Genomic DNA, 27,691 nt, shown 5'->3' with positions numbered 1-27,691 from the left:
CTTTGATGCTTCCAGCACACCTGTGTGTGCTATACAATAATAGCACGCTGCCCAAAATGACTGGTTAAGGCCTTTCAGACCATTGTTGTTGCTTTTTCTATGGGCATGGCGCAAAAACTAAACATGATGTTTACCTACAGAGCCTGGGATTTTAAAGGGGTGACTGTGGGAGTTCGAAGCCCAACTCTCAGTGACTTCCAAAGGCACCTAACTTCCCTGGTTTCATTCCTAAAGCATCATGAATTTCTGAGGGGCTCTGCAAAGAAAATGACCTGGTTATTAGAGCGTGCTTGAGTGTTTATCTAGCACCTTTCTTTCTGGTGGTGTTAAGTGGTTGGTCAGACACTCGATATACTCAAACATCCATACGTATTCTGCATGGATTCGCTGCTACCCAGTCTAAGGGTAAAGAGTAAAAAACAACCTAACAATGAGGGTCAGGTCAAACTCCACCAGATGTTAGCGCAGGGTTTCTCAAACAGGGGTCGCCGCTTGTGTAGGAAAAGCCCCTGGCGGGCCGGGCCGGTTTGTTTACCTGCCCCGTCTGCAGGTCCGACCGATCAAGGCTTCCACAGGCCGTGGATCGCTGCTCCAGGCCAATGGGAGCTGCTGGAAGCGGCATGGGCCAAGGGACTTTCTGGCCGCCATTTCCAGCAGCTCCCATTGGCCTGCAGTGGTGAACTGTGGCCAGTGGGAGCTGCGATCGGCCGGACCTGCGGACATGGCAGGCAAACAAACCGGCCTGGCCCGACAGGGGCTTTCCCTACACAAGCGGCGACCCCTGTTTGAGAAACCCTGGGTTAGCAAAGCCCTGCCAGGCGGCTTCGCATGGCCTGGTTCTAGGACCGGAGGGGTAGCCATGGATTTGATATGAAATGGGCTCAGGCTACCAAACTGTCATCCCTTTTTACCAGCATTGAGACAGCACCTGGATCCCTTCCAACACCAAGGGGTGAAAAGTCCAGCTAAATTTGCCTTGAGCTAGCCTGTTCCTAACAACCGGGGAACATGGGATTTAAACAGCTCATGTATAAACACAACATAATGACTCCTAAATGGAGTCTAAGCTGTGTGTGGTGATGGAGGGTTTGCAATTAGGCCCTTTGGGTATTAATTAAAAACATTATTGCGGCATGATCTATCCCGAGCTCAGTGCAAGGAGTTTTCATTGGCATGACTGGGCCAAATCGCTCCCTGGTGTAACTGCACCAATTTCACCATGGTTACACCAGGGATTTATCTGGCCCAGTGCATTGACATCACTGAGTGAGTCGCTCAGGTTCTGATAACAGAGACAGAGACAGCACTGGAGCCAGTGGAATGACTCCAGATTCACACCACCATGACTGAGCTGAGAATCTGGGCCATTGGGCAAGTTCAAAGTTCTCCAGTAGCTCAAAATACTAATGTGCCAGTTACACCAGATACTTTGCATGTGTCCGCACACCCTCCATCCCCACCACCAGGGATCTGAGTTTAGCACGCTGGCTCTTTGTTGCCAAACTCGCAGGGCTAGAGTGTTAAAGGCATTTATTTGCCTCAAGATGTAGCTAGGCATCAAGTGAGATATTCAAGTGCCTCACTGCTATTGAATCAATGGGCATTCAGGACCTGTTTCCTTCTGAAAATGTCACTAGGTGCCTGCATTTTTTCTAGCCACTTAAATACCATTCAAAATCTTGCCCTCAGGAGACAATTGAGCTAAAGGGCAAATCCATAGATGATATTTGTTAGAATTGGGTCCTTCCTCTTCTGTCTCTCATGGAGTGAAATCAGAACCAGACACACAGAGAATACTCCCTTCATTGGGAGCTCCTAGATTCATACTTTCAGAGCTCTCAAAACCAGAAGAGGCCATGATGAGTGTCTTGTTTTACCTCCTGCAAACTACAGGCCAGTGATTTTCTCCTCCTTCTTAAATGTGGACCAGACCCACTGAGCTAGGGGCTATTCTAATGTTAGGGCTCCTTCAATCTCTCTTGCTAAAGTTGTTCCACTTTGGATAAATACTTAAATAGTCATTGGAGGACTCCATCTTGGGTCTCCTACCGCCCCGCTCAATGCACGACCCACCGGGCTCTAGCGTCAGGGCTGGTCTACACTACACAGTTAGGTCGACGTAAGGCAGCTTCCGTCGACATAGTCATGTCAGTGTCCACCCTACAACCTTGTTCCTGCCCAGGTAAGTGCCCCACTCCCCCCACATCATCACTCCACCTCCACCAGAGGCGTAGGGCTTATGGCGGTGTAGTTAGATTACTTTCATCAGTTGGCACCTGCTGTGAAATTGACAAGAAAGCCAGGCAGCAAGAGCCCAGCTGCCCCCTGCTCCTCTGGAGAGCTGGGCGGCCGGACCCCGCTCCCATCTGGGAGCTGGGGCTTCTCCACACCAGTTCTCCCAAGGGGCTGTGAAATTGACAAGGCTGCCCAACAAGAAATGGGGACTTGAGAAACCTGGGGCAGGTTCCCCTGCTCCCAGCGGGGAATGGGGAACCGAGAGTGGGGACAGCCTGCCGGGAGCCTGTGGGGCAGCCAAGCTTCCAGCAGGAAGCTGCCAGTGGAGCTGAGAGACCGGGCTCTCAGCTTCCCACACTGCCCCTTTTAGGTTGGTGGAAGCGCTCCTGGTGAGGCCATGCACCACCGACCCAGGAAGGGTTGTGTGAACATGCACCACTGCGGTAATTACTGCAGTGGCTATAAGTCAGCCTACTATAGGGCGACTTTACTTTCTAGTCTAGACATACCCCCAGGGTCTCTCTTGCGCTCTCTCTCCTCCCAGCCCAATGACTGAATTCTATCTCTACTGCTGTGACGCTCAGCAACAGCCATGAAATTAAAGGAAGCCACAGAATTGTAACAATAAACAAGGAGAAGGAGACTTGACACGTGATTAGACTTGGCTGAAAATTTTCCATCAAAATCCAAATCCCTGAAACTGTAAACTTTCAGCTGATTTCTTTCCCCAATTTTCAGTCCCAAATTTTGAGTGTGGGCTGTTTTGGGGCCAAATTTTTTTAATTTCAGTTCCTGAGAAGTGAAATGTTTTTGGTTTCCAGTTTTTCAATGAAAAGTCTAAATGTACCATGGAAAATTTGGACAAGAACTCAAACTGTTTTGTTTTGATCAAAATGTCCTTGGGAAAGAAAACAAACAAACAACCCAGTCCGACCAACTCTACACTGGACAGCTCCCTGCTGAGCAGAATGGAAGCCGTTGGTAAGTCCCAACCCCTTAGCATTAATTAACTGTCTCTGTTAGAACACTAAACAGAGTGGGCAAAGCTTGAATTGCTCATAGAGTCCGAATTCCCCTGAGTCTGTTTCCGTCTTGCCCCGGTGGATATTGACAGCACTGTACAGCACTTCTCCCCTAACACTAATTTGGAGCAAACAAACAAGAAGAGCATTATTAGCCTGTTTGTTGGGTCACATACTTAAGGGACGAGCCACCTGCTTTATTTTGGCCATCACATTCCCGGGGGATCTTAGAGAGAGTTTAAAAGCTCCTCTTCAATCCATTCCCGGGTACTCAGCATCAGTAACACAAGCACGAGGAGACAAATTCTTCATCTCAGAGACTGGCGTTTGCCTAGCAAGTTAGGTGTCCAGTTCCCATTGACTTTGCTCTGAAAACCCCAGCCTGCTAGTGCCAAGGAAGCTCCGTCATTGCTTCAGATGCTGTTGCGATTTGAAAAGTTTGTCCATGACAAAGATTACAAATCAGAGATTAAGCAACAAAAGGCTCCTTGGCTTGGCGGAGGGAGAGTTAAGGGGGGAGGGCTGTGTTGGTTCATCACTCACCAGCCCAGATAAGAGCAATGAAAGATGCTGGAAACGAAGAACCTCCAGGATGAAGCCTTCAATCTCACCGCTTGCTAAGCAAAGGTAATCTCATGGGGAAAGCAGTAAAGGTGGCTTCAATCCCTTGCTTTGGGACCCTGGGCAGAATGACATTTTTTTAAAAGCACCAAAATAATTTAGGAGCCTAAATCTGCTTGACTTTCAAAAAGATCTAGGCTCTTCCATGTCTACAGGACAGATTGGCAACATTATTTAGGTGTCTGAAGATGCAGACAGACTCCTAGTGGAATTTTCAGAAGTGTTTGAATATAGTAGCTGTATAACAGGGAAGGGAGAGCTCAGTGGCTTGAGTATTAACCAGCTAAACCCAGGGTTGTGAGTTCAGTCCTTGAGGGGGCCACTTAGGGATCTAGAACAAAAAAAAGTACTTGGTCCTGCTAGTGAAGGCAGGGGTCTGGACTTGATAACTTTTCAAGGTTCCTTCCAGTTCTAGGAGATAGGGATATCTCCAATTTTTTTTTTATAACTCTCATTGATTTCACTGCAGTAGGTTCCTAGCCTGCTTGGGTGCTTTTGAAATTCCCAGCAGGGACCTAAATTCCTTGGAAAATCTGGCCCTTAGGCACCTTCAGAAAATTTCACCCTCAGTCACTTTGTGCCCCAGTTTCCCTATCTGAAATGCATTGTAAATAGTAGTTCATTGTCTGGCTTCTGCATTCAGATTAACAAGCCCATTGAGGCAGGAACTGCCTCCCACTATGTCTGTGCAGCACCTGGCCCAATGGGGCTGTTATTTTGCATGGGCCCTGTAGGTCCTATGGTGGTTTAAATATCAATAAGATTTGTTTTGTCCCCTGTGGAACAAATACCCTATGGGTATTGGACCAGTGCATCATTCACAGCTGCTTTCTGTGTGCTTTCTGCTCTCTGGCTGATTGCAGAAATTCACTCTCACCAGATTAAAGTTCAATAAAAACATATAAATGAGTGGCTGGCATCTGACATATTTTGGAAAGAGACTCAGGAAGACACCAAGTCTTGAGCTGTGCACTCAGTTTTTATCCAGTCTTTACTCCTTCCAAGCTCTCGCTGACTTTCCCTGAGTCCCAAGTAAGCTTCAGCATTTGAGCAAGGGGTGAGGGAAGTGTCAGAGAGTGTACAATGCAGCAGTGCCCTCATAGTGCTCCACCTATTGTGATGCTAGGACAAAGAACTACCTTAGAGACAACCTAATGCTATTCCAAAGGGAAGAGGATGCAGGAGATCCTCTTCACTGTTGCTTTGCACCTTGTGTCACCATTCACAAGTGTGCAAAAGAGTACAAAGCAGGGGTGAAATGCAACTACCAGTGTGAATGAGTGGAGAGTTTTTATATGGTCTTGTTTCTTTTAAAGACACATCCTGTCTTGATTTAAAAATTGCCAGTGATGCAGAATCCACCACAACATTTGGTAAATTGTTCTGATGGTTAATTACTCTGATGGTTAAAAAACATTTCCAGTCTGAATTTGTCTAGCTTCAGCTTCCAGCCTTTTGAAGCCACTTTGAATTCTCTTTGCTCAGGTGTTCAAGACAACACAGCAGACAGGACAGTGGGAGAATTAGACCATTTTATTTTATTACACAGGTTTCCACAAATCTTCCTGTAAGGTATCTATCTATCTAATCTCCTGGTCAGTGATTGACACATCTTCTCTTAAAAGCATTGGTTGGATGAACTCTGAGTGCCTTGTGAAGGTGACAGAGAGAGGGAAGTTATGGGTGATTTGGGTTGTGAGGGATCTGTTTGCTGCACCCACTTTGCTTTTGGATGGAGGTTCATACCGAAGGTCTCCATACTGCAGCTCCCCTGATGCCCTGTGCTTTGCAAAAGAGATACTTCAACTGACGAACTTGGAACTGGAGGTGTCTGAACGATGCAGAAAAAATGAATGATTTATTATGAGTTTTTTCTGTTTAAATCTAAAATTGGATTTATGAGCAAAAAATATTGAAAACTCAAAATTTGGAAAATTGAATCTTTTCTGCTTAGAACAAATCATGTATTAGATTCCCAAGGCACTGGGGCTGGCTCTTTCCTGGGGAGCCAGGGTGGGCTAGTGAATAAGAATTTAATCAGAGCTTTTCCTTTGTCCTGCTGTGAGACCTTAGAAAAATCGCATCTTTTCACTCTTCATCAGCTTGCTCATGTGCAGAATGGAGATAATGGTATGTACCCACCTTTGTCAACTGCTTTGAGATCTACAGATAAAAACAGAGAAATACTCTTATGATTCAGTGTTAAAATTGTGATGGATTGTGTGGGGACAGAATCTTCTCTGGTTGTTCCAGCTTCCTACTCATAAATATCAAAGGAGTATTTTTCAGGATGTTAAAAGTTGGAATTGAAGCCAGATATGTATTATGAAACCTCCAGTAAGCTGGTGGGTGTATAGAGTGTGGGCTTGCTGGCCAATCCACCTCTGTCCACTACCATCAATTTATCTTCCCATAAAAACATTTAACACCTGTAAATTTCTTTGCATTCTTTGCAGTCTCCATGGACTCTGCACGAGTCAAGCAAGTTGAAGAGATGTGGAAGAGCAACCAGACGTGTGTGACAGAGATCGTATTCCTGGGGTTCTTAGATTTCCAGGCACTGCAAGTCCTGCTCTTTGTGGTGGTATTCACCTTCTACATGGTGGCCCTGCTGGGTAACTCTCTGATAGTTATTGTCACGGTGACGGATCGGGCTCTTTGCACCCCGATGTATTTCTTCCTCAGGAACTTGTCCTTCTTGGAAATCGGCTACACCTCGGTCATGATCCCCAAGATGCTGCTGAACCTGCTGTCAGAGACCCAGACCATCTCCTTTGCAGGCTGCGGCGCTCAGATGTACTTCTTCATTCTCTTCAGCATCACAGAGTGCTGCCTTCTCTCCGTTATGGCCTACGACCGCTATGTGGCCATATGCCACCCCCTGAAATACATCCTGGTTATGAACCAGAGAGTCTGTGCTCAGATGGCAGCTGGTTCATGGACCATTGGTACCTTGGTGGCTTTTGGTCAAACAGCGTCAATATTTACTCTGCCTTTCTGTGGGTCTAATAATATCAGCCATTTCTTCTGTGATGTTCTCCCTGTGCTCAGACTGGCCACCACAGACACCCGCAAGAATGAAGCTGCCGTTGCCATAGTCACGGTGGTCTTTATCTTCATCCCATTTTTGCTCATTCTCTTGTCCTACATCCTCATCCTCTCTGCCATCCTGAAGATGCCCTCAGCCGTGGGCCAGGGCAAAGCCTTCTCCACTTGCTCCTCACACCTCATTGTGGTTTCTCTCTTCTACGGGACTGTCACATTCACCTATGTGAGGCCCAAGTTAGTCTATTCTCTGGGCAGTGACAGGCTGCTCTCTCTGCTCTACACGGTGGTGACGCCCATGTTCAACCCCATTGTTTACTGTCTAAGGAACAAGGAGGTGAGGAGAGCAGTCAGAAAGTCAATAGTAAGGCAGACTTCCTTCCTCATACGGTATGGGTGAGGAGTGACTCTTATTTGTGGCACATTGCCGGGGGAGGTCATTGCTCATTTCCAGTGTTTTCTAAAACTATTGTGAACCTGGTTTTCACCATTCTTGCATGAGCTTCCTCTGTTACTTACCCTGGTGTAAATCAAGAGTAACTCCATTGGCGTTAAATGGACCCAATTCTCCTCTCACTTGCTGGCTTGTAAATAAGAAATAACCACACTGGGCTGAATGGCACTGTGCAGCTGTAAAGTCTTTGACCCCGCCCATAACTATGCTTCCTGGACATGGGAACATGTGTATCTTATATGGACTGTTTGATTTAAAAGGCAAGGTGTTTGGGCACACCAACTTGGCTCTCCTGTAGCATCTCTCAGCGTGGTGGGCTCTGTAAGACAAGGAATAGTGACACTTTGCAGAAAAGTGACTATGCAAAATTAGGGCTGTTGTGCCATATTGCCTGGCTAATGAGAAAAATGAACAAACCTATAAATAAATGGTCCAGCTCCTCTGTCTGCTTCTGCTTGGGGTGTTTGCTCTTTACGACTGTTGTGCTAACCATTGTGGATTCATGAAAGTGTCTGTAAATCCTAGAAATTCCAGGGGGTTTAGCGCAGATGATTAGTTGCTGGAAGTTCATCACAGCAATTGATTGGTTATTTACCAATCAGAGTGAAGCAATTAACTGCATGCAGTCAGTGACCAATCACAAATAAGGAATAGTTAAGGTGAACAATTCATGAACAACTCACTAGCTGAAAACTGTACAAGTAACATTTTCACATGTGTCAATTGACTTGGGTGTCTAGGTCCTGTTGTCTTCCATTGAAGCTCAGGGGGAAGTCATCACACACAACCCACAAAACCCCCCAGTACAGGGAGCTGGGACCACACAAAAAACCATGGACAGACACGTCTGTCGCTGGAGCTAAAGGAAATAACTTTAGTCTGGTAGCCGGGCTGACTCTTTAGTCTTTCTGAGGCTGCATCCACAAGCGAGACCATGCTCCAGTGCCAGCATATTACAAGTGTTCATGGCGTGGAAGGGAGAATGGAGCTGGCCCTCATGTTCCACTAAGCCTGCAGGTTGGCTGGAGAACCATTACTTTATGTAGGCTTGCTGCCATGACACAGGTTCAAATCCTTCCACTGGTTCTGAGGTAGGTCAGCCAACTGGGGTAGCAAGTTAGGGAGCCCCTGACATAGGTGCTGGAACTATGGGTGATGGGGGTGCTGCAGCACACCCTGGCTTGAAGTGGTTTCCTTTATATCCAGGATTTGAAGTTTGGTTCATTGACTCTCAGCACCCCCACTATACAAATTGTTCCACCACCCCTGGCCCTTGATGACACTCAAACACAGCTAAGTTGGGTCAGAAGACTGGCGCAACCAAACACCTCATCAACTGACTCCCATCTGAGTCAGAGGATGTTGAACATACCAGAGATTTCACTTCAGCACAATCCAAGACCAAGATGATATAATTAAAAACAAGACTTATCACAGAACAGAGCCAGAACATCATATTACAGCTGACCAGAAAAAGGGGGATAGGGGTAGGGTTACCAGATATCTTGATTTTATAGGGACAGTCCTGATGTTTTGGTCTTTTTCTTATATAGGCTCCTATTATCCCCCACCCCCGTCCCGATTTTTCACATTTGCTGTCTGGTCACCCTAGATGGGTGGAAGAGACGGAGAATGACTTTTACTTGAAAAACTAAAAATCCCCAAATCAATATATATCATTTCAACAAATGAAAACCAAAATTTGCAATTTAGATCCAGAAAAAAATTAATTTACTGTTGAGAATTTTACATATCAAAAAAAGATATCACAACCCCCCACCCAACAACAACAACAACAACATTTTTTTCAAGGGAATTTCCATTTAGTTAAAAAGTCACTTTTTGGACAAATAAATGTTTTGGCGACATTTTCTGACCTGCTTTAACCTCAACACAATCCAAGACTCAGGTGGGGTAATTAAAATCAAGATTTGTTAAGAACGGAGAGATACCATAAGATTTTAACCAGCTATGCAGTACGTTAAACCAGATGGACAGCCCTCTGGGTGGTTTTGCAATAAAAGAACAGCCTCATCTTTCTAGAGAGGCCTTTTTTCCTCACTTCCTGTGATGCATTAGGCTACTTGGTATGTCAGAGAAGAATCTTCCCTTATTTCCTCTCTATCGTTACATTGATTGCCCCGGTTCATGTGAGGTACCTGGCTGTTATTGTACCAAATACACCGCTACCCCGATATAACAGGAATTTGGCTATAACATGGTAAAGCAGCACTCTCGGGGGCTGGGGCTGCGCACTCCAGTGGATCAAAGCAAGTTCGATATAACGCGGTTTCACCTATAACACGGTAAGATTTTTTGGCTTCCGAGGACAGCGTTATATCAGGGTAGAGGTGTATGTCTGTTCCCAGACTGGTGTTTTCACTCAGGTTTGTTCCCGGATTGATTCAGGACAATAGTAGCTCTGTGGCTAAACAATTTTGATTCCCATGTTCTGGTTCCACAATTTCATCTTGTCATCACCAATTACACCAAGCAAGTACATGCGTGTGAATGCACATGTGCACTCCCTCCCACATGCACTATTGAGGCCACGCACAAAATGCTACTGAAGTACCCAATCAATTGGCACACACACCTTTAGTTATTTTTAAAGCTGGACAAAATTTTGTTAAGCAGTTTTCTGTAAGAAAATGCTGCTTTGACAAAATTAAAATTTTTATGGGGACGTGTTAAGTCTCACAAAGTGTTAGATGGAAATTTTGGCACAATTTGTTTCAACTTGTTTTGATAACAGCAAAACATTTCATGTCAACCATTTCCTTATTACATATATTTATTTATTTATTTATTTTATTTATTTATTATTTTCCTTATTTCCTGGGAAAGTAACTTAGGGTTAAATGGACATTTCAGTAATAAAATAATTTCTGTGTTTAGAAATTCCTTTTGGTTGAATAGTCACTGATGATTTGAAATTTGACTAGGATCAAGTTTACCCGGCAAGTTGCTAAGGACGTCCACCAAGGATCACATTGGTACCAAAATTACCTACCCAAAAAAGCAAAAAATTGGAAGTAATTTAACATCTTGTGATAAAACTTTGATTTATTATCCTGTAGTTCTAAAGTTCTTGTTATTCTTTAGCATCATGCCATATTTTCCATTAATCCATTTTAACTTTGATAGCATGGCTATAGAATTGTTTTATGTTTTGCACTTTCTTATTGATCTTTAAGCTCTGCTTTGATTAATGAAACACTCTGGGTTCTGCACTTTAGGGCCTCCCTGTGAAGGAAATCAGTGCTTAACTTTAAACCTATGCTCATGTCCCATTAAAGTTTGTGTGTGTTCTCAAGTGCCTGAATCAGCAACATCAACATTCAAAATGATGTGAACAATAGTGTATCTATTCTAATGCTCTCAGTATCTAGCCATTGCACAGAGAGTTCCCAATCCCTAGCCATGGTTGCAAAGTGGTTAAAAGCTATGGTGATGAGCCTGGTATAAGAATATACATAGATGAGACTTGACTAGACTAGAACAGATGCTTTGCAAATCCAGGATCGCATCGCTGGTGTTAAAGTCTATCCTTCCAGATCTCTCCAACCAATGTAACATTAACATACACATTTCCTTCTAGGTAACACTCATTAAAAGTGAGGGGTTAAACAAATTAACACAGTGCTTCTAATAATTTGAATGTAAAATTAATATTTTTTTAACTGTGATACAATAAACTCTGCATTTAAAACTAATGTTTCACATTGGCTTAGGTCTGAGGCTGGATAACATTCCAGACTTGAATGCAGTTGTCCAGAAACTACAGGAAAGGAAGAAGTTACATTATCAAGATACATTATTTCATTACAAACATGTTTGCTTTATTAAAGCTACAGCACATTTTAGTATTTACAAGAAAGCAGATGTGGAAGAATGTGAGTCGTACATTAAGAAGCTGCTTTGGTTATGAGATTTCCCCTAATATTTTTTTCTGCATTCAAAATATACATGATGAAGTTCAACATGCAAATCTTGAGGAATATGAAATGTGTCATGTTGAACATGTCTAAATGAATCTTTTCAGTACGTCAGGATGTCTAGAATGTGTCTTGAATAATCTAGAATGAATGCTAATTAGCAATATGTCTGGTGGATTCTCCAAGTAGTCTAGATTATATCTTCAGAAATCTTGAGCATCTCTTGAGGAACCAGAAATGTAGCTTGTCGGTTCTGCATTGTCTTAGGAGGAATCTAGAACGTTACCTGAGGAACACGGTGTGTATTTTATGGAATCATTTTCTCCCTACTAATTTCCTTAGGGCAGCTTTCACTTCCTTGTTCCTCAGACTATATATGAAGGGATTGAACATTGGAGTCACAATGGTGTAGAACAGCGAGAGCAGTTTGTCGGTGTCCACTGACTCCTTTGACTTTGGTTCTAAATACACAATAATGCTAGAGCCATAGAACAGAGTCACCACAATGAGGTGTGAGGAGCAGGTGGAGAAGGCCTTGCGCCGGCCCTGGGCTGACGGCATCTTCAAAATCGTCCTGGCGATTTTAATATAAGAAATAACTATCAAGAAAAAGGGGATGATTAGGAATAGCAGGACTGCCACGAAGATAACCATTTTATTCCTGTAGGTGTCCACGCAGGACAGCTCCAGCAGAGGGGGGACATCACAGAAGAAATGGTTAATTTCATGAGACCCACAGAAGGGCAAAGAAAACACCAAATACGTCTGCCCAAAATGTAGCAGGATGCTGACAAGCCAGGACCCGGCTACCATTGTAGCACAAAACTCCCTGTTCACAATGTGTGTGTAACGCAGGGGGTTACATATGGCCACGTAACGGTCATAGGCCATGGCTGTCAGAAGGAAACACTCTGTGCCAGCTAGTAAAAGAAAGAAATACATCTGGGCAGCACAGCCGATGAATGAGATACTTCCATCCTCTGCCAGGCAACTGGCCACCATCTTGGGCAGGGTGACAGAGGAGTAGCAGATCTCCACAAAGGACAAGTTCCTGAGGAAGAAGTACATGGGGGTTTGAAGGGCTGAGTCCAACACCGTGACCAAGACAATGACACCATTCCCGAGCAGGATCACCATGTAGATGACCAGGAAGACCACGAAGAGCAAACCCTGCAGGTTTGTGAGGTTGGAGAAGCCCAAGAGGATGAAGCCAGGTGTTGTGGTGTGATTTCCACTCGCCATTGGATGGGTGCATTGAATCCTGAGAGACGCTAAAGGCAGAGGACAAGGGCATGTCACCTAGAGTGCTGGCACATAACTGTCTCTCACAGACGTGAAATCAGGCATCTCAGCCGTCAGCAATAGAAACCTGCATAGATACTCACACCCTTATGACTGTGACAGTGGTGTATTCCGTCTCATCTACGTATGGGAGCATGGTGAAATTGCTGCCCCAGCACGCCCACTTCTGGCTGGCTGCGGCAATTTCTGCCTCGGTTTTCCCCACTGTCCTTTAGCCTTCAGCCACAAGAGTGTCCCAGCCCTTCATGTTTCACAGTCCTTCACCCAAAGTCCAACAGAAATGTCTAGTAACTAGAGCTGCAGCCCGGCTGGGTTCAGCTGGCAGCCACCTTGTCACAGCTGTGCCTCTACTGTTCTAGCCGGATCCCTGGCACATTCCTCCATCTGGAGGGGTTCACGCAGGCCACAGCAATTTGTGGCACCTGAGTCCACTCTGGCTGCTAGCTGACCCCTGCAGTGACCGCTCTGCTCTAGTCTTCTTTCAGGCTGCTTCCCAGAGAGAGGGAACTCTCTTCTCCTCTCCGCTCACTCTCCATTCCCCAGATGGGCTGCCCTGCTTGCAGGGGCGGCTCTAGAAAGTAGGCTGCCCCAAGCAGCGTGGAGCGCTGCGCCGCCCTTCCCCGGTCCCGCGGCGGGTCCCCTCTTCCCGCGGCTCCGGTTGAGCTCCTGCCGGCATGCCTGCGGCAGGTCCACCGGAGCCCGGGACGAGCGGACCTGCCGCAGTCATGTCTGCGGGAGCTCAACCGGAGCCGCGGGAAGACGGGACCCGCCGCAGTCATGCCTGCGACAGGTCCGCTCGTCCCGGGCTCCGGTGGACCTGCTGCAGGCATGCCGGCGGGAGCTCAACCGGAGCCAAATGCCGCCCCCCCGGGAAACGGCTGCCCCAAGCGCCTGCTTGGCGCGCTGGTGTCTAGAGCCGCCCCTGCCTGCTTGGCTTGATCTTTAACTAGACCTAGCCCATGCTAGGTGAGAGCAGGCAGATTCATTGGCCCCTCAGACCCATTTTAACCCATTCCCAACATGCATGGGGTGAGAGCGCCCCACCCCAGGCAGTATGATCAGAACTGCTGCACTGCTTGTCAAAGGCCTTGTCCTGTGACAGGTAACACAGGTGCTCTTTGAGCTTCAGAGCCTGAGGCCTGGGATTTCAGAGCAGGACGAATTTTGGGGGGAAGGATCACCTAAGGGATATTGACAAAAAGTCAGTGGAAAAAAGTTTTTATTCTTTAAAAAGAAGAAAAAGTTGGGAGATAAAACACCTCCCCATGTTTTAAAACTCCCCTGCCCCACTGGAAAAGTGTTTAAAAGTTTTAACAAGTAAGAAAGGTGCTGCTTTCTCTCCTATTTTAAACCTTTAAAAAGCCTCACCCCCCTGTCTGGTACTGAGGGGAGAACAGGGAAATAAATAAAAACAGGAAAGAAAGTGAGTTTTCCCCATTTTCTCTCATTTTTTTCTTTCACTGGAAAAATATTTTTTTAATCACACAAACAAGTGCTAGAAATTAAAGAGAAGGGCCACTGGCAGCAGAGTCCCGATCCAATTTTGGGTGATTTCTGGATTGTCCTGTTCTCGGACTAGAAACCAGCTTAGCCATGAACTCCAAGCCTGGCACCAGCACCTTCAGCACCTTTATCGCTCCCCTCAGTCCAGGGGTATCTTAGCAGAAGCCCTTAGCCTTTGCCCTGACCTCTCTGCTTCTCTTTAGCAGCTCCCTGAGGAATACCCCAGTGTCAGCTGCACCCAACTCCTTCTAACACAAGGAGAAGGAACCCACGTACGGTAATATTGGCTATGAACAGTCTGTAGCCAGGAATAGTTTATTTGACTGAAAATCCAGCTCTGGTGTTCAGGCCTGATTCCACAGTCACTTATCACCAAGGTATAGTGCTTACTACCATGACCAGGTCCATTCAAAGAGCCCTAAAGGGGACAGGTAGCAGCACCTAGTGAAATTCAATTAGATTTAGGTTAACAACCCACTTAGAATCCTTTAAAAATCCCAACCCAGACGTCTGCCACTCATCCCTCTAGCGAGTAGCACCTAACTCCAGGAAGAGTCCCACAGAACGGATATTCCCACTTGGGGATTAAGGTACTACACTGTGAGAGGGAGACCGGCACATTCTGGCCCTTGATGAATTTAAAGGAGAAACGTTTTTATAAGAATTAATTAACTGAAGCTGAAAATGAGAGAGGTTTCAATAAATAAAAATGTAGATGTTATTTAAGAAGCTACGGAGAAGCTGGGACTCTGAAAGCAAAGGGATAGGATGAAAAGCGCTGAAAGCAAATCCAAACAATGGGACAAAATTCTGTAGGGAAAAATCAATGGAGGAAAATATCAGAACTTTAGAAAAGTGGAAGTTTTAAATAAAATATGCCTTTTTCTCAAAGATTTTGTAAAAATGTTTTGCTCAGCTCATAGAAGGGTTGGTATTTTTCAAAAATGTGAAATTTTGACCAAGAAAAAAATTAAAATATAATGTTTGCATTTTTCACCAGTCCCAGGTTTTTGTTTTCAAATTGAATACAGGTCTGGGAAAATGAATAATTTGTTTCTCTCATCCCTCATTGAATCCTGCCACTACTAACAGACAGGAGTAATATTATTCACCAGTGTAAGCTGACTGACTCCTGAAGTATCAATAACCAGGGGATTTTTGTTGTTTTAGGAGCACAAGGCAAATACAATCCACTGAAACGTAATGGGGCAGATTCTGCTCTCAGTTATTTTGGCGTAAATCTGAGCTAGCTTCACTGAAAATGAGGCTGCCCAATGGCAAATGCATCCAATTCAGACCCTCCTCACACATGAACTGTTCCTGGTTTTCTTGTTTCCCCGTCTCTAAAATGGGGCTATTGTTAATGTTGGCTGATCTTTTCAAAAGCTCAGACACCAGGGCAGAAATACACATCTGGACACAAACACACAATGGGAAGACTTAGTGGCACACTCACAAACACAATGGTATAAACACAAATGTTTTCTTGCTCACACAGAAACAAACAAACCTGCTGATTATGAGCATCAAAACATACGTGTACAAAGGGTCAGAGGTATCACACATCCCAACCCCCACCCACACACCAGCAATACATATACACAAGGACACACTCCCTAAGAAATCCCTAACAGATAGACACAGATACAGACAGATGCAAATAGACACCACTGGAAATGCACTCTATTTTGGGGAACACATATTTGTTATAAACATACCTGAGGACTTTTACAGACACATAAAGCTTACATCAAACACATACAGCAATTACTGTGAAATACGGCTCTGAACTCCCCAACAAACACCTGTGCACAGACTCACAATTCAAACACATGTGCTTGATATTGCTTTTTGGACGAAAAATTCATACCTTTGTTAGGTTCTAGCTTCTTTTTTAATGACCTAAAATAAAAATGAATTATTTAGATGGCTGATGAGGTCATTGCCTTGAATGATCTATCCTTCACCAAAGGGAAATTGTTCAGAGATGGTGCTATTCGAGCTAAAGCAGAATCTCCCAAGGCTATCATTTTCTGAGCAGACTTGTCTCGTTTAAAAGCAACTTTTGGAAATGCCCCAAATTAAGGACACTACTTTGTGACTTGCTCCCTCATTGTTCGGTTTGTGTCACTCCAAAGGTCCGGAAAGGTGTTATCTGCTCTGATAGCGACCCACCAGCATATTTAAATCCATTCACTCCAAGTGGCTAGGGCCAACTCAAAAGGGGCAGAGCTAAGGTTATTTTGCAGGGGTGGCATGTACCTTAATACTTTGTTTCCTGCTCTTCAGAGATTGAAGTTTAGCTCCTGGAAGGGCGTGAGGCTGTGCTGGGTGCCTGAACTCTGCATCAACAAAGGTTTTAGGTGGGAATGTGGACTAAGGGAATGATTTTTTAAGAGAGGGAGGTGCTCAGCAGTTCCTGTTGATAGTCCTAGCTACTGTTGAAAATCCAATCCTAACATGTTCAGGATGAATAAAGTTGACCAGAAAATGGATGAGAAAAAAATCTTGAACTATTGTTGAATAAATACATAAATAATAAACAAACAGATAAATAATATGTCTTCTGGGGGAATTTTCAGAAGTATGTTAGGCAGTTAGGAGCCCCGACTTTCAAATCAACTTATTTCCACAATTCCCTTTGGTGCTTTTGAAATTCTCACCCTTTCCTCAATAATTTTTGCAATTAAAATTTTCTAAGAAGTTCTATTCAGTATTCATATTTTATTTTCACAGAAAATATCAGCTGTCCTATCCATCCACTCACCCACCCATTCAGCCCCTTACCACAGCCAGGTGGAAAATTTTATGAAAATGTTCAGTGTTTCAAAATTTGGTTTCAGGTTGCAATTTTCAAACCTTCCTGGCAAAAGTTTAGTCAAAAATAGGGTTTAATTTAATTTTTTTGAAGAATCAGCATTTACAAATGATTTTTTTTTAAAAAATATTCTGGACCGGCTCCAGCCCATTATCTATCCAGCTTAAATTGCTTGTCTCTGCTGCACAAGAAGCTAGGATACTGACACACACACGAGTAACTCCTTTCATATGCTCTCAACAGAGTCACTCGCATGAGGGAAGTGAATCATGGGCATTGGTTTTGTAGCACCAGAGCATAAAAGATGACTGCCGAGGCTTAGTCAGATGTCTCAGACCAGGCAAGCAAGTGATCAATGCAGCTTTAGCTTGACCGAGGTTGATAATGTGCAAGGAAAGTTACACTGCCCATGCCCCACAGGGTCTCTCAGCCTGGTCTTCTGAGACAGCCAGAATCCTAGACACATATGTGTTTGTTTTCCTTGGCCTAAAGCAGGGGAAGAGATTGGTGAAATAAATGAGAGGGTTTTACCCGCTTCAGGAGTGAAGATGAAAGAGGAGTGAGTCCACACTCCCAGTAAGAGACGCTCTCCGGCCTTCTCTGTGCTAGTCGCCTTCCTGCTTTTGCATCTTTTGGAAAACACTCGAACTTCCTCAGCTGAAGAACTTTCTCATCAGTCTGTCCCCACTGGCCTATATGCATTTGTTGCAGTGATCTCTCACTGAGTGACAGGGCAGAGGCCCTGGGGGACATGGTTCCTAACCCATTCTCCAAAAGGCATTGTTAGCAGTTTTAGAAATGGGCTCGGGCTGCCACAGGGGACTTAGTCTCATTAGCTGCATCCGATCAGCCTCGACACTAGTTCTAGTCACTTTAAGGTTACAGGGGCTGCATTCAGAAGTGGGAGGAACCCACCCACCACAACCAGCACTGACCAGGATGCTCCAATGACAGGGCTGTGGGTCTGAAACTTGAAGGCTCAGGTGCTGTGTCGGAGGCACGTAGTGGTTCTTATAGTTATACATGATGGGAAGCCTCTTGGGGTGGGTCCGTGGGGCAGCAGCGGTGTGGGTCACTCACAGTCACTAACACACTGTGCTCACACTGCATGGAGAGTTTGTGGTCCTGGCCCAATAAGACAGTAAATATGTGGCTAAACCTTGGCATTGGAATGATCCCACTGACTTCTATGAGACCAATCACATGCTTAGCATAGGCCCATGCTTAGAGTCTGTGCGCAATCCCAGTCTAGAGTCTCTCTTTCGTTCTTAGAAATAAAACTAAGATTTTGTCATGGTTATTTTTAGTAAAAGTCAGGGGCAACAAAAAATAATGGGAGCCGTGACCAGTCTGTGGCTTTACTAAAAATAACCAGGGGGCAGGGATAGGTCAGGGGAGGAATCACAGCTGGAGTCCCATGGAACTTACATGCCTGGACCCTGTAAGACAAGGGGAGTCAATTCTTTTTTGTGAAGGTCCAAACTTCTTGGTCAAGATCCAAACTCTAGAGAAACGTTTTTCACACCGCAATAACAATCATGATAATAATAAAAAAGTAAAAAGCTGAAGCCGAAGAAGTCACGGAGGTCCGGTAAAGTCCGTGACCTCCATGACTAAATTGTAGCCTTACTTAGAAATATATGGCTTGAATGCACATGCTCTTCTCTCGGTGTAGGAAAACATAATGGAGCGCCTAATTCCACAGCTGTCCTTACCTCTGTACTGGGAGAAATCAAAACTCTAGTTCAGAGCCCCTCAGCATTTGCAGGGAATGCTCAAACCCACATTACATGGTTTTGGCTCACCCCTGGAATGATTTGGAGTTTTTTTTTGTTTGTTTTGCCATGGACACTTTTGACAAAACTATTCTTTTTCCATAGAATTGTTCAGCAGAACATGATGGCTTTTTGTCAATCCCCATCCATCCATCCCCCAAAAAACCTCACCTTGAGAACAAAAATTATTTCCATTTCCTGTTGAAATGCCCACAAGGAAAATTGGAAAAATCTCAGCCTCATTTCTCAGGGCTTGTGTAGACAGTTTGCAGCAAGCCAGGGTGTAAATCTACCTTTCACTAGTGTGACACATATGGAATGTCCATATAGACACTGGTGCCGTGCACTAACATTCCCTAGTGCACATTAATCTACTCTTGTTTCAAAGAGCGGTGAACGAGTGAATAAAAACGCATCAAGGAGTTTGGTTCATTCATAGACTCACAGACTCATAGAAGATTAGGGTTGGAAGAGACCTCAGGAGGTCTCTAGTCCAACTCCCTGCTCAAAGCAGGACCAACCCCAACTAAATCATCCCAGCCAGGGCTTTGTCAACAACCTCCTTTTAAAACAAAAAGCAGGGATGGGGAAGGTGGAAAAAGAAGAAAAAAAGAAAAAATAATGGAAAAGATAGACAGATTAAAAGACCCCCAAAGTGGGGAAATTAAAAAAGAGAAAAGAGAGAGAAAGAGCAAAAATGTAAGAAGATAGAAAAGAAAAGAATTGTCTTGCTTCAGGGCTAGATGAGCCTCTGCCCCCTCTCTTGGTCTCACTGAGTGGACCCCACCCCAGGTGTCAGGTCATGAGCCTTTGTCTCTCTGGTGAGGAATTGTGGGACTCTCCCAGGCCCAGAGCAGGTCCCTGGTGACAGCACCGTGGGTACTAGCCAGGATCGCTCAGTAGAGGTGCATGTCCCCCTGGGGAGCTGTGACCTGCAGTGATAATAGTGACCCAAAACAGCCTGTTTAAAACAAAGTGTTGTTCAATCTTAATAGTAGGAACATGGCACAGCAAGAGACAAGGATTAAAGCCCCTAGCAGGCTAAGCTTCCCTGAGGAATCCCTCAGCCTCTGGAGGGTCAGGAGGCAATTTTGTCCCATAAAATCAGTCTCTCCTCTAATCAGGAAGTGTCTCTTTTGAAATCACTCTCTTTTGATCTTGGGGAAGCTGGTCTGGCAGGCCCCCCATTGGGAAGGCTGGCAGAGGTAGCATATCATAGTTAATTGTCATGATGTTTGCAGAGGAGCTCTTATCTGAGCTACTGTCCATCTTCGTGGGTGGTTTCCTGAACACCCAGCTGTTGAATTAACCCAATATGTGCACACAAGAATGCCTTTACAATAGTCAGATTTCAGACAGACACACGGCTCATACAGTATTCACAGACTGCAGCCCTTAGAGCTCGCTTTAGCATTTATTTTATTCAGCAGTAAGGCAAGGAACCTGCAGGCCTGGACCCTGTAAGACAAGGGGAGTCAATTATTTTTTGTCAAGGTCCAAATTTCTTAGTCAGGATCCAAACTCTAGAGAAACATTTTTCACATCGCAATAACAATCATGATAATAATAAGGAAATAAAAAGATTTCACAGCTTGTTCAAAAGCACCTGGTGGTGTGGATTTGGCCGACAGGCCTCCTATTGGCTACCCCGGCAGACCATATTATAAAAGTGGCATCCCAGCCTGTGGGCAGGAGAAGAGAGAGCGTAGCCCTTGGGTGGTGCCAGGATGATGGCCACAGGTGATGAGGAAGACAATGGCTGACATTTCAGGCTGTTCTGCAAGGGATGGATGTTCAGGTGGGCATTCTGTAGTATCTGTATCTGCCTCGCTGGGTTAGAATGTTTGTAACTTGGCTAAACGTGTTAATGAATTGTGACAAATACAGAAGGGTTTCTAAAGTGTGAGGGTTGCAACTGAACGCATTGGGATTCCCAACTCAATGGCAATTTTAATATTACTGGGCCTGATGTTGGGACAAGAACCTGCAGAGTGATCACTGGACATTCTTAAATAATCAGTATAATGAATATATGAGTCATAGATTGGGCTACAAGAGGCAACTCCAAAGAATATGAAAATAAATAACCAATTTGTTCCCCCAGTTTTCAAATGAATATTTTCCTGGCCATTACCCTTCTCAGAGCTTCCTTCACCTCCTTATTCCTCAGGCTGTAGATCAAAGGGTTCAGCATTGGGGACACCACTGAGTAGAACAGGGAAAGCAGTTTGTCGGTGTTGAGGGAGTAGCTGGATTTGGGCCTCAGGTACGTCACGATGCCGGACCCGAAAAACAAGGTCACCACAATAAGGTGGGAGGAGCAGGTGGAGAAGGCTTTGCTCCTGCCCGCAGCTGACGGAATACTGAGGATCGCGTGGAGGATATGGATGTAGGACACCAAGATGAGCAGGAAGGGGACCACGATGAAGGTGACAGTGATGGTGTAAACAGCTACTTCATTCCTGTAGGTGTCTGCGCAGGCCAGCTTCAGCAGCGGGGGCAGGTCGCAGAAGAAGTGGTTGATCCTATTGGGCCCACAATAGGGCAGCGTGAATATGAAAGTTGTCTGCCCGACTCCCACCAGAACCCCGATGAGCCAGCACACAGCTGAGAGCTGGAAGCAGACACCTCTGCTCATCATGGCTGTATAGCGCAGAGGGTAACATATGGCCACATAACGGTCGTACGCCATGGCGGCCAGCAGGCAGCACTCCGTGATCCCTAAGAAGGAGAAGAAATACATCTGTGTGGCACAGCCCAGGAAGGAAATACTCGTGTCCTCGGAGAGGAAGTTCACCAGCATCTTGGGGATGGTGGATGAGGTGTAGCCAATTTCCAGAGAGGACAAATTTCGGAGGAAGAAATACATGGGCGAGCGAAGGGCAGGGTCCACCACTGTGATTGTGATGATGATGATGTTGCTCACCAAGGTGATGAGGTAGAAAACCAGCACCAGAAAAAAAAGGGAAACTCGGAGCCCCAGGATGTTGGACAAAGCCACAAAGAAGAACTGTGTCACAGCTGTGTGGTTCCCGCTAGCCATCCCCTGCATCAGTTTTCTCTCCATGGAGACAATAAAATTGTTCGTGAACTGGTCAAGTTGAATGAATCATATACAAAATTTATCATATTGCCTCTATATAAATCCATGGTATGCCCACATCTTGAATACTGCGTGCAGATAAGGTCACCCCATCTCAAAAAAGATGTACTGGAACTGGAAAAGGTTCAGAAAAGGGCAACAAAAATGATTAGGGGTATGGAATAGCTCCCATATGAGGAGAGATTAATAAAACTGGGACTTTTCAGCTTGGAAAAGAGATGACTAAGGGGGAGATATGATCAAGGTCTCTAAAATCATGACTGGTATTAAGAAAGTAAATAAGGACGTATTATTTACTCATAACACAAGAACTAGGGGTCACCAAATGAAATTAATTGCAGCAGGTTTAATACAAATAACAGGAAGTATTTCTTCACACAATGCACAGTCAACCTATGGAAATCTTTGTCAGAGGATGTTTTGAAGCCAGGCTATAACAGGATTCAGAAAAGAACTAGATAAATTCATGGAGGATAGGTCCATCAATGGCTATTAGCCAGGATGGGCAAGAATGGTGTCCCTAGCCTCTGTTTGCCAGAAGATGGGAATGGGTGACAAGATGGATCACTTGATGATTACCTGTTCTGTTCATTTCCTCTGGGGCACCTGGCATTGGTCACTGTTGGAAGACAGGATACTGGGTTAGATGGACCTTTGGTCTGACCCAGTATGGCCACTCTTATATTCTTATATCTATAATCTCTGACACACCAATTTCCAGTGATTCTTCTGTTTGTGGATGCCCAGTGTAAGACATCCGGTATTTGATGCTCTGGGGCACTAAAAAGCCATGGCTGCCACATTAGAAAGCTAGGCTCTTGGTGTCACAACTTGGACCTCCAAACCCCGAGGCACCTAAAGCAAACATCCAGGTCTGAGCACGTCAGCCTGGATCTCCCTGTTCTGGAGAATGAGGCGAGGAGTTCTCTGTCTCCCAGAGCAGGCCGGGCTTCATTTCCCGTTCCTCAGGTTAAAGAGGCTGAGATCCCTGGCTCCACTTTGGGTGTGTCTACACAGCATTTGGGAGCAGGCGGGAGCGAGTCTTCCAACCTAGGTCAGCAGACTCTGGCCAATGGCCCCACCCACCTCCCTAGGCTTCAAAGCCTGAGCTCTGGCCTCACCCACCACCTCACAGCTATTTTGAGAGCATTAGCGCGAGCCCCAGTCTGCCAGCCCGGACTGGGAGGCTGATGCCCGCTCAGCACAAAGTGCTATGTAGACACACTTACTGGGTCTGGATCCTGCAAACTTTTGAGTAGTCCTGGCTCAAAGGCTTAGTCCAAAGTTGGAAATGGCTTTGCTTTGCTCCACAGCTCTCGGTTTCACTGCAGACATGCTGGGGCACAGACCCATAGGGAGTGCACAAAAACACTATAGCCATACCTGCTTATACACTGCCCACATTTCTACTGAGCCTCAGCGGTGGTCTCAAAAATGACTTATTCAGAGAACGTGTAGAAGCCAGCCAACAATTCTACAGGATTCTCCCTGCTGTTCACCGCTCCAGCACGGCCTTGTGCGGTTGAATGTGCTTCATTCTCCTCTCAGGTCAGTTTTACACAATTGTAAATCAATTGTCTTCAATAAACGTACTCCTAATTGTCATCTGTTGACATGAGAGGAGAATCAGGCCCTTGGATAGCCAAGTGGTCTGTCTACCTAGTTGTCTTTTCATATGCAATATCTGTCCATCAATTCAGCTTCATCGTGCTTCTGTCTATACATTCATATGCAATTATCTATTGATCTATCTGTGCAAGAATTTACACTGGTGCTCCTCACTACAGAAACTGAACATCTATCTGGTCTCATGCATACTTATCTATCTATACTTTTATATGCATAGGGTGGCCATAAGTCCCATTTTGGCGGGGATAGATTATTTTTAAGCCCTGTCGTGGCTGTCCTGACATTTCTGGCAAAAGTGGGCATTTGTCCCCTTTGCTCTTACCAACTTGATCAGTTGGCAAGAGCAAACAGGACACATGTGCACACTATTGTCAAAAAGTGGAGGGCGGAGGAATGTGCTGGGAGGCGAGCGGCCATGCCAACCCTGCACAGGATGGGAGGCAGGGCTCGGGTGGTGGGCAGACAGGGCTCGGGTGATCAGTGATGCCAGCCCCACAAGGGGAGGGGAGCTTGGGAGAGCCTAGTGTGAGGAGGGAAGGGAGAGGGGCTTGAGCTAGCCCCACATGGTGTCTTGTTTTCCCTTTGGGAAATATGGTCACACTACATATGCAATATCCTCACTATCTATCTATCTATCTATCTATCTATCTATCTATCTATCTATCTATCTATCTATCTATCTATCTATCCCCATACAGCCCATCTATCTATCTATCTATCTATCTATCTATCTATCTATCTATCTATCTATCTATCTATCTATCTATCTATCTATCTATCTATCTATCTATCTATCTATCTATCCCCATACAGCCCATCTATCTATCTATCTATCTATCTATCTATCTATCTATCTATCTATCTATCTATCTATCTATCCCCATACAGCCCATCTATCTATCTATCTATCTATCTATCTATCTATCTATCTATCTATCTATCTATCTATCTATCTATCTATCTATCCCCATACAGCCCATCTATCTATCTATCTATCTATCTATCTATCTATCTATCTATCTATCTATCTATCTATCTATCTATCTATCCCCATACAGCCCATCTATCTATCTATCTATCTATCTATCTATCTATCTATCTATCTATCTATCTATCTATCTATCTATCTATCTATCCCCATACAGCCCCTCTATCTATCTATCTATCTATCTATCTATCTATCTATCTATCTATCTATCTATCTATCTATCTATCTGACAAGGTGGGTGAGGTAATATTTTTTACTGCAGTGGCTCTTATCCTTTCCAGACTACTATACCCCTTTCACACAAGTCTGGTTTGTCTTGTGTACCCGCAAGTTTCACCCCACTTAAAAACTACTTGCTTACAAAATCAGACATAAAAATACAAAAGTTTCACAGCAACTATTACTGAATAAACTGCTAACGTTCTCATTTTTACCATATAATTATAAAATAAGTCAACTGAAATATTGTGTACTTACATTTCAGGGTATAATGTATAGAGCAGTATACACAAGTCATTGTTTGTATGACATTTTAGTATGTACTGACTTCACGAGTGCTTTTTAGGTCGCCTGTTGTAAAAGTAGGCAAATATCTAGATGAGTTAATGTACTCCCAGGAAGACCTCTGCTCACCCCCAGGGGTACGTGTACCCTGGTTGAGAACTACTGTTTTACTGGACCAACTTCTGTTGGTAAGAGATGGAACAGATTGTTCAGCATAAGTAGCTAACAAGTATTTCAAGGGACAATTGAAGGTGAAGTGGCCCATTAACACCCCTCCAGTCATTTGTTTGTGTGAGGTCATTTGAGAGTGTAGGGACTGTCTGGTTTCACCCACATAGTTGCTATTGGGCATTTAGTGATTTAATGAACTCACACAGGAAAATGATAAAAGACAAAGGCCATGTCTACTCTAGTAATTTGTTCCACCTTGTGTTTAGCTGGGATACACTGAGTATGTTTCCCAGACCCGAAGAAGAGCTCGAAAGCTTGTCTCTCTCTTGCCAACAGAAGGTGGTCCAATAAAAGATATCACCTCATCCACCTTGTCTCGCTAATATCCTAGGACTGGCATGGCTACAACGACACTATATCCATCCATCATCAATCTATCCTTATACACCCTATCTATCTATCTATCTATCTATCTATCTATCTATCTATCTATCTATCTATCTATCTATCTATCTATCTATCTATCTATCTATCTTCATAGAGCAACCATTAAAACTGTACTTAGCAGCCCAGACCCTGATTACATTGTTTTCAGGAACAGAACTATGCTAAGTTCAGTGGGTGATGGTTGTGTAACTCCCTTAGGTTCCTTTGGAAATTCCAGCTATGAATTAGAATTCTTTGTACTATTCCTTAGTATAACACAACAGTCAGGGAAGAGGAAGAGCACACCGGTGGCTGACTCCCTGCTCCCTTGTACCATGTGTAGTCATTGATACCAATGCAAGGTGAGTGCAAAATGACTCCGTATCAGGATTACTCACTTGTACCGGCAGGTTCCCACACCCAGTCAGCACTCACATGGAAATGATTACAGAAAGGTACAAAGCAGAGGAGAAAAAGGCCCAAGGTAGAGCTATGCACCAATGTGCTTGGTTAAAAAGAAATAACGCGTAGAAAAAACATTGACTTAAAAAAAATATTCTAATCTCATATAATCATGTGCTGTAAAACTTACGGGCAGCGGAGCGAACAGTGCATTCCCCTGAAGAGGCCACATCTCGAGGATTCTGAGTATTTAAGTTATTTTATGTCTCTATTGAGACAGGTTCCCTCATGCATTGAATCCTTGCTACGTCAAAGATTCAGAGATGAGACAAAGACTTTTAGTTTTTCTTTGGCATGGAGAATAGAGGGTCCAAGTTTCCAGGGACAGCTGTTTTGAACAAAGGCTGGTGGAAAATTTTTAATCAAAACTTTTTCCACTAGAAAATTGGATTTTCAGTGAAGCGAATGCGTCAATGATAGGGTCTGGTTTGGGAGATGGGAATCCCAAAATCTTTTTAAAAATGGTACTTAAGTCTTTAAATCGCTGATTTAAGCTTATTACCCATAAAGAACCTCACTATTTCTCTCTCTGCAAGGCCCATGTAGGAGTAAGTGCCTCACATTCTTAATTTCGTGAGCCTCACAACACCCCTGTGACGTAGATCATGCTATTGTCCGCAAATTGCAAACAGGGAGCAGATGCACACAGAGAAGTGGGGTGGGGTGGGGGGTGTCCTTGAAAAGATATTTAAGAGCCTAAAGATGCAGACAGGCACCTAGTGGGTTTCCAAAATCACCTACACAGGAAACGGCCCAATTCACAAAGGCACTTAGGTGTCTACCTAGCACTTTAGGCAGCTACAGATCCTAGATTCAGGCCTCTTGGGGATTCACAAAACTGCTGCTCAGGTGCCCCCAAATGCCATCAGTGCCTAAACTCACTGGACTCCTACTTTTCTGCTGGAAAATTTCTCCAGGTGCCTCTGGGCATGTCCTCGGTAGCCCCAGGCCAGTCATCCTGACAGCTGAGTCCCAGAGCCATGCACGAGCTGGGGGGAGAAAGCCAGGCCTTTGCCTCACTTGCCCATGGGGCCCAATTGGGTGAGCATGTTCAGAGCTCACCTGAACTCTATGGATTGGGCCTGTATAGGTGAGCTTACACAAGGTGAGGACAGGCTGGAGTGTGGGGAAGAGAAGGATCTTCCTCATAACTTTTAGCCCAGTGGTTAGGCTATGTAGCTGGAACGTGGGATAACCATGCCTCAGGTCCCCCCTTTGCCTCAGGGGGAGATGGGACTTGGACAGAAATCTGCCATCTCTCTGGTTTCATAGATTCCTAGGCCAGAAGGGACCATTATGATCATCTAGTCTGACCTCCTGTATAACAGAGGCCAGAAACCTGCCCCACAATAATTCCTAGAGCAGATCTCTTAGAAAAACGTCCAATCTTGGTTTATAAATTGTCAGTGATTGAGAATCCTCTGCACCCTTTGTTAAACTGTTCCAATGGTTAATTCCCCCCACTCTTACACATTTATGCTTTATTTCTAGTCTGAATGTGTCTAGCTTCGACTTCCCACCATTGGATGATGTTAGAACCTTTCTCTGCTAGGTTGAAGAGCCCGTTATCAAATATTGGTTCCCCCAGTAGATACTCTAAGGTGGCAGGTAGGTGCTTAAAACCCTTAGTGAATCTAGCTCCTGGCAGGATTTAAAAAATTCATCCAAGCAGCATATGTACCCAAATCCTTATGA

General features: G+C 44.7%; 3 protein-coding genes across 3 annotated transcripts; 1 reads left to right on the top strand and 2 right to left on the bottom strand.

The window, feature by feature from the left end:
- Positions 1–6,339: 6,339 nt before the first annotated feature.
- On the top strand, positions 6,340–7,323 carry LOC120380155 (olfactory receptor 10A7-like). The gene has a single exon (XM_039497646.1). The coding sequence runs from the start codon at positions 6,340–6,342 to the stop codon at positions 7,321–7,323; it is 984 nt and encodes a 327-aa protein (XP_039353580.1).
- Positions 7,324–11,630: 4,307 nt separating this feature from the next.
- Positions 11,631–12,557, bottom strand: LOC120381234 (olfactory receptor 10AG1-like). The gene has a single exon (XM_039499392.1). The coding sequence runs from the start codon at positions 12,555–12,557 to the stop codon at positions 11,631–11,633; it is 927 nt and encodes a 308-aa protein (XP_039355326.1).
- An 8,263-nt stretch (positions 12,558–20,820) lies between these two features.
- Positions 20,821–21,786, bottom strand: LOC120381235 (olfactory receptor 10A4-like). The gene has a single exon (XM_039499393.1). The coding sequence runs from the start codon at positions 21,778–21,780 to the stop codon at positions 20,821–20,823; it is 960 nt and encodes a 319-aa protein (XP_039355327.1). The 5' UTR covers positions 21,781–21,786.
- Between the last annotated feature and the right edge of the window lie 5,905 nt (positions 21,787–27,691).

The sequence above is a fragment of the Mauremys reevesii genome, linkage group 13, assembly GCF_016161935.1.
Source record: "Mauremys reevesii isolate NIE-2019 linkage group 13, ASM1616193v1, whole genome shotgun sequence".
Taxonomy (NCBI): domain Eukaryota; kingdom Metazoa; phylum Chordata; order Testudines; family Geoemydidae; genus Mauremys; species Mauremys reevesii.
Note: the sequence above shows the minus strand (reverse complement) of the source record. Positions and strands in the feature narration are given on the sequence as shown.

Excerpts from the sequence above, each read along its gene's own strand:
- LOC120380155 (XM_039497646.1), top strand. The coding sequence starts at position 6,340 with ATGGACTCTGCACGAGTCAAGCAAGTTGAAGAGATGTGGAAGAGCAAC.
- LOC120381234 (XM_039499392.1), bottom strand. The coding sequence starts at position 12,557 with ATGGCGAGTGGAAATCACACCACAACACCTGGCTTCATCCTCTTGGGC.
- LOC120381235 (XM_039499393.1), bottom strand. The coding sequence starts at position 21,780 with ATGGAGAGAAAACTGATGCAGGGGATGGCTAGCGGGAACCACACAGCT.